The sequence below is a fragment of the Lytechinus variegatus genome, chromosome 1 (assembly GCF_018143015.1).
Source record: "Lytechinus variegatus isolate NC3 chromosome 1, Lvar_3.0, whole genome shotgun sequence".
NCBI lineage: Eukaryota > Metazoa > Echinodermata > Echinoidea > Temnopleuroida > Toxopneustidae > Lytechinus > Lytechinus variegatus.
Genome location: NC_054740.1, coordinates 61639516 through 61646991, shown reverse-complemented (window position 1 = coordinate 61646991; position 7476 = coordinate 61639516). Strand labels below are relative to the sequence as shown.

The window sequence follows — 7476 nt, the reverse complement described above, 5'->3', positions numbered from 1 at the left end:
GCTTTAATCTATTTATTGTAACGGAATTAGATTATATTAATTTTAACCCTTAGTTATAACTCCAATGGTATATCAATAGCAGCACTTTCTATCTTCAGGCAAAACGAGTATGAATTTAACCCAGCTTTTATTTTTGTTATGGTCAATTTTATATACTAGTATACAGTATAAACAGATGCAAACTATCGGAATATAAGCGTTTCATAAATGCGGGAATGGGTGATGGGGTGATGAGGCCCTGCGCCCCCGATGCCTGCCTCCGGTACGTGATGCATTAGACATTCTGGATTTGGCTTGACTTCAGATTCAATGTGATCTCGGAGTCTTCCATCTGAAACCGGCCCTTGATGCCGGAGAGGACCAAGGCGGCCGACCGGAAACATGGGTCGAAGAAGAGTCGAACCGAGGCCGAGATCAACATGCTGCAGATACGGAACCAGAGGAAGGTGTTCTTGATGGCCGGCTGGACGAACCAGACGATGAACAGGTGAGAGAGAGCAAAGACGAAGCCCCAAAGGAATGTCATGAATGGAGCCACGATGAGAGACAGGGTGGCATACACCGCGAACTAGATGGGTAATATAAGACGTGAAAATATGAAAGGAAAAAGGGATAATTCCTCGTCAAAAAACGGCACTGAATGCAAAGGAAAAGAAATGAAAAAGCTTCGAGAAGAGAGAGAGTACTATACGACTACTACTACTACTACTACTACTACTACTACTACTACTACTACTACTACTACTACTACTACTACTACTACTACTACTACTACTACTACTACTACTACTACTACTCCTACTACTACTACTACTACTACTACTACTACTACTATACTACTACTACTACTCCTACTACTCCTACTACTACTACTATACTACTACTACTACTATTACAACTGCATACTTCTATTATTATTATCCTCATCACCATAAATTTTCTTTATGTTGAGGATATTTTTATGACAACAGCGCCGTATTTAAAAACATCAGCTATATTATCAGTGAACATGTTATCCACGTTATAGAGATGTTTTGATAAATAATTAAAGATAATTAAATGATCATCATTATTATTGCTTTCATCATCATCATCATTACATACGTGAGTGTATTTGTAAATGGAGCTGTTGACATCTTTCATGAAATGGAATCCTCTTGCTGTTTCCGATTCAGTGAAGGTATCTTCAAATGCAATCTGAAAAAAAGGGGAGAGAAGGCATGGTAAAGATGATATGGTGACATTGCTGACCGGCTGTGATTTTCTATTCGAGTTAAATATAAGTAGGCCTATCTTTTTGAATGCGCGTCAAGTTAGATATGGTCAAGGACGAGTTGGCACGACACAATTCGCGCAGAAATGCATTATCCTTTAAAAAAATGAATGGGAATTTCATTTTCTACTAATCCTCTTCTCTTCGAGCGAAAGTGGTTTGTTGGAATCCCTCTCTCATTGAAAGCGCAAAGTTCTTACCTTCCATCCTTCCATCGACATTTCAGTAAAAAAAAAATCAGTTTCAGAATAACTTCATCGATACTCATTGAACATGTTTAATGCCACCTATTATGATGAAGCAATTTTCACTTATTTAACCATACAATTTTATCCATTAAATATAAGATGAACAAAAAATAGTTGCTGTACCATCCTCAGCGCGAAAGGCAGAAGCTCTCATTTTTTTATATAAAATTTCTAATTTAATATGACATATAGGATAATGGATTTTGGGGGCTAGGGCCTTACAATACGGAAAGAGAAGTGGCAAAATACAGTTGGGTGAAAGGGGGATATTGCCATCGCAAAATGTGACTATAATTTGTATTTTAACTGGTTATATTTTGTTGCTCCCGACCCACCCCCCCCCCCCCTCAACCCGTTTCAAATTTCAAAAACCATCCTTCACTGATGTAATTTACCATCACATAATATTACACAAATGATCTTACATAGCCACTTGCATTTTATCATGAATACATTTGTCCTATAACTTGATGAATATGAATGCTTTCCACAACACACTATATTCTATTTTACGAGTCAACGCAGCGAGCGAGAAAAGTGGTGCCTTTCAGCACGAACAAAAATACTCAAATAGATTGTAAATGACATTATAATTCCATTAAAAAATTTAGTTTGCCGATCAAATTGCTTGTGTTCCTGCCAGCGAGCGAAGTGAGAGAATTAAAAAAAGGACAAGACTCGTACCCCAATACACTGCGTGAAAATAAGAAAATTAAAGCACATACCTCGATGTGTGGAGTAAGCGCGTAGATGTCATTTGGATCCGGTTCTTCTTCGGAAGGGGCCATTTTGGTTGCTGGTGGAAACGAGCTGTGATGGGTGTTAAGAATTGGGGGAGGGCCGGCAGGTCCGTTGCTAGCCCCGTATTGAGGGTAGACTGCGGTGCTCGGCATATTATTCTTCTCATCCATTTTCCTTTCTTCCTTCTGACTTTTCTGATTGGTATTCACCGATATCTAAATGTGTGTTTTGTTTTTTTTATTCAAACCCTGATACGTGTGTTTTTCCTGAAAGGGAAAACCAATATTCGAAAATCGAAATTATTCGATATAATGCCATGAAATGAAAGGGGTGGAGAGGTTGTATGAGAAATCCGCATAGAAAAAAAAGTGTGCGTGTGAGACACAGATGGGAATAACAGAGTAGTAGAAGTCGTAGTCGTAGTAGTAGTAGTAGTAGTAGCAGCAGCAGTAGTCGTAGTAGTAGTAGTAGTAGTAGTCGTAGTAGTCGTCGTAGTAGTAGTAGTAATAGTAGTAGTAGTATAGTCGTCGTAGTAGTAGTCGTAGTAGTAGTCGTAGTAGTAGTAGTAGTAGTAGTAGTAGTAGTAGTAGTAGTAGAAGTAGTAATAGTAGTTGTAGTATAGTGGTGGTAGTAGTAGTAGTAGTTGTTGTACTGGTAGTAGTGATAGTGTAGTTGTAGTAGTAGGGGGCGTCGTGGTCTAGTGGTTACGAATCTCGTCTTTCAATGAGAGGGACGTGGGTTCGAATCTTAACCACGGCGTATCAGCAAAAAAATTATCCACATTGTGCTGCACTCAACCTAGGTGAGGTGAATGGGTACCCGGCATGATTAATTCCTTGAATACACTAAGCCGGGGTAATATATAGTGCGCCATTGAATAGGAAACTAGATATATCGGGGCCTCATAAATGCTATATATTGTTATTATTAGTATTAGTAGTAGTAGTAGTAGGAGAAGAAGGAGGAGGAGGAAGAGCAGGAAAGAGCAAAAGACAGAAAAAATGAAAGAAAAACAACAGAAATACTTTGTGCAGTAGGAAAAATAAGTAACAATGAGAATATGAAGCCACTGGCGGATCCAGGGGGGGGGGCAAAGCCAGCCCGTGCCCCTTTTGAGAGGTACAATTAAACTTTGTAGTGTCAAAATGCCTCTAAAATAGAAATGTGCCCCCCTTTTTTTTGCTTGTCAAACTTGTCCTTGATGTTTGGTTTAAAACTTTCTTTTTTCCTACTCTGGAAAATGTGCCCCTTTTTGAAAATCCTGGATCCGCCCCTGTATGGAGCAAGAGAGAGAAAAGGAGGGGGTGGAGGAGATAGATAGATAGAAAGTCAGAGAGAGAATGAGAGAATATTTTTGTATCAAATTATATAATAAACAATATGATAAAATCCGATAGGCCTACAAATAGGTATGTATAAATCAAAAGAAAGTTAAATACTTACAATGGACAGAACTGATGGACATGGATTTATTTACTACAAGAGCACCAGTTGCATTCGTAACAAAAATTATTTTGCGAATTCAGTACCACCACCACAAAATAACAAAGAACCTATTTGTTTCACGATATAATCCGTGCGTTTTGTCGTGGACCGTTCGCACGTTGACGATGATATTTATAGTTGGTTGTCATTCATTATCCAGACTTGGTTAATCATAAATTAAAAAATGGTGTGATAACCCAAATATCATAAACAACGAACAGAGAGAGATAGGCGAAAGGTCTTGTAATAAGTAATGAACCTTGGACTGCCTTATATGATTTGGCCTAATTTCTCTTCACTAATATCAAGGCGTTGGTCTACTATTTGGTAGGTTATTAATTCAAGAATTCAAAGTTCGAGATGGACGAGTCAGCTGATCCATATTGACCAAGATATTAATATCGATGATTATAATTGATAGTGGTCTGAAATTGAAGAATGGCGATCCGAGGCCCCTAGAGTTTTGTTCGCTGACATTTGGTTTTACACTTTCGCAATTCCCTTGATGACGTTGGTTGAATTTGATTCGATTAAACAAAGGAAAGGTCTGAGCTGCAAGGTCCTCTTTGTCCGTGATATGTTGTAAATATTTAGCCCAGCAAATTGCACCTGAAAATCATTTTTAAAAAAGGGAAAAATAAACAGATCTGAAAACACCGTCCCAAAACTAACATGACTTGTATCATAATTATTAATGTCCCCATAAAATTAGTTGATATGATGATTTTTTTCGGTCATATTTATCCTAGAAGTGTTTGCACGAAATCGATTTTTTCCTTAGTGTTCTTAATCCATGTGAACAATATAAAATACATCACAAATCAATTAATTTCAGCCTTTCTTTGCGAAGACTTTTAAAATGTCACCCGAATTCTTTAAGGATAAAACCGATCATAAGAAGACTGGTCTACAGCTTTTTATTTAAATAAACAAACGAAATAGGCCATCGTAGATGAATGAATACAATAAGTGATCAAAATGATAAAAATTATATTGCATTGATAGATTGATATATGTATTATTGCAATTTAATTCATGACATATCCTTCACATATCTATCGAAATTTATTCGAATATGAATACAATCTCCGGGACAATCTCCAGGCCGATTAGCATGGTTAGTGCATAGAATAATGTAAAGCGTATACGTGAATAACTTAAATATCAATTGGAAATTGATCATTAAATTACTTTCTTAATCACCAAATTAGAAGTATGTATCATATATGGGTCACATAAATATGTATGTCAGAAGGGGAGGGCCTGGGATTGCGCCTCTTTCACATAGAGTGATGTAAAAAGTTCGAAATTCCATGGGACACCCTCCCCCCGGAATAGTAGTGTAAAGGCTGGTGTGTGGGGTAGAAGTGTGGGAGTGGGTGTGTGTCTGTGTGTTTAAAGGCGACCGCACACCTTACGATTGGTCTGCGACCCGATTTCAGACTAAAATGTAGTAGAATTTGATGCTAATATTGAGACTTTGAATATCTTACTGTGTAATGTTCTAAGTCATCGTATACGAACCTATGTTCAAATCGGTGACTATGCTATCATCCTTAGAATAAAAGCGAATTTGATATCGAGTCGAAATGACGTAGCAGTCGCACGATTGGCTCCGATTTGAAACTAATTTGGTCTTTACTCCAAAATAAAAGCTTGCAATCTTTCAAAATGGTTATATTAGTATTCTTTCAATTAATTATAATCTCAAATAAAATGATACGTACTATTCACATTGTCAGAAAAGGAGCAGAATGCGATTTGTTCCAAAATCGGATCGCGAACAGTCGTAAGGCGTGCGGTCGCCTTAAGAGAGATAGACAGACACAAACTTTCAGAGAGAGGGGGAAAGTAAAGGACGAGAAAGGGAAAAGGAAGAGAACGGAAAGGGGGAAAGAGAGGGCAAGACAAGACTTTATTTTGTAGTAAATTTTTTGGTATAATGTATTTCATCAGGATTCAAATCAAGGCAAGAAGCGTCAGACCTCAATCTTGTGATCAGAAACAAATAATAGATAATGAATTGTCTATTATTCATTGATTTTGTTATTTTTGTTGAATATTAGCATTAATGTTTTATTTGTGCATAGACAGTCGTTTTTTTTTATTTGGGCATGTTTTATAAGAATGGGAAATTATAAAATTTTCTTTATCATTCATTTATGGTGTTTTCAATAAATGGTCAATTATCATGACAAAATCATATGTAACTTCCCTTGACAGTACTGTCAGGTAAGTTGTTATTCATTGATAACTAGCTACCAATGTAAATAAAACATAGATGTCTGTCTAGCAAAACCACAGACAAAGTCAAACTTGTCATAGCCGAAGACCCCTTTAGTGTCTTTGTTATAGCTTGCTGCTGCTGGCATTCATTAGCTCTGCGCATGCTCAAAGTAGATTTAAGGAAAATCTTTACAGATTTGCAACGTCAGTTTACAGCTTATAAAATCTTTTAATTTCATTGGCTGATAGTAGATTTGTCATAGAAATTGTGCATTTGTTTTAATAACAAATATTTGTGAAACCGGAACGTTAGTTACGCGCTCCCCAACCTGCTATTGTTGACGTCAACAAAACCATGCGCGCGCATACTTTTGTTTACAACTGGCTAGTGCTTGCTGCTACATACAGCGCTCATTATCACTTATCTTGACATTTTCGGATGCAAGTGTTTTCTTTATTCTCCTCGGTGAATTTGATCGATATAATTATCAATCATGTCGCATCTATTCAAGACTCATTCAGAACGAAACCTCGTCGGGCATACTAACCTCTCTCGGTATGAAACTAATATGTGATATTGTTTGTTTTGTTGCTGTTGTCAAATTCAAGAATAATATTGATAAAGTTATAGTCTACCAGTAGCACACTCATATTACCCCCCTCCTATTTAGGTTAAAGTATACATGCTGCACTTTTGAATTTTATTGTTTGTTTTTTTTTACTTGGAGAAGATGGAACCACTAATTAATTTGAAGCATTTTTTAAAGAAAAGAGCTAAATAGTAGACTTGTTAAGAGGTTGAACGCTGCATTTTTGAGTACAAATGTCCCACTTGGCACAAATGTTCCTTGAGTCAAAAGAAAAAGATTCATCCAAAGAGACACGCTGTATCTATGCAAATAAGCAAGTAATTTGCATAAATTTGCATATTATGTCGATATAGTATAAACAAGTAATTCAGAATATATATTTCACCAGAACTGCCCTAAAATTGGAAATAAAGACTTAGGGTAAGACAGGGAAGAAAATTGTCATAAAATAATTGGGATATCCTTGTTTATTATTACCTAATTTACATAAATTATGCAAATTATGATTTAAAAAGAGTATTTTTTCAAGAATCCTGAACTGTTTTATAAATAACAGCAATTAATGCAAAATGTCAACATTCTACATGAAAGAGAATATATTAGCAAAAACATCGATATGCTTCATGACAGTATTAGTGTCTTAATTTGCTTACAAAGAGGGCAAATATGTAAAAATGTATGACGTGATATTGCGCTAAAACGAGACCAAAACAACCTCTATGTCACAGTCACACTCACGAATCGGACAATAAAGCGATCAATGGTATGTCATTCGAGATAACACAATCTCAACACAATAGCTTCCATCGGCTTCTCGTATCGCTTTTGTTGGTGTGTCTGCCACACCGTAATCTATGATACATACGGGCAAAATGCATTTCGGTATCGGTAAAACACTATTAATTTTGTTTTA

General features: G+C 36.6%; 1 protein-coding gene across 1 annotated transcript; it reads right to left on the bottom strand.

Moving 5' to 3' along the window:
* Window positions 1-274: 274 nt before the first annotated feature.
* LOC121431370 (caveolin-3-like) lies at window positions 275-2511 on the bottom strand. Its single transcript, XM_041628915.1, has 3 exons — window positions 2247-2511; window positions 1105-1197; window positions 275-568 (listed from the first exon to the last, which is right to left on the bottom strand). The coding sequence occupies exons 1-3, from the start codon at window positions 2430-2432 to the stop codon at window positions 275-277; spliced, it is 573 nt and encodes a 190-aa protein (XP_041484849.1). The 5' UTR covers window positions 2433-2511.
* Between the last annotated feature and the right edge of the window lie 4965 nt (window positions 2512-7476).

Excerpts from the sequence above, each read along its gene's own strand:
- LOC121431370 (XM_041628915.1), bottom strand. The coding sequence starts at position 2,432 with ATGGATGAGAAGAATAATATGCCGAGCACCGCAGTCTACCCTCAATAC. Across the intron at positions 1,198-2,246 it reads CGCTTACTCCACACATCGAG|ATTGCATTTGAAGATACCTT; the intron begins GTATGTGCTTTA and ends CCTTTTTTTCAG. Across the intron at positions 569-1,104 it reads CCATTTACAAATACACTCAC|TTCGCGGTGTATGCCACCCT; the intron begins GTATGTAATGAT and ends TTACCCATCTAG.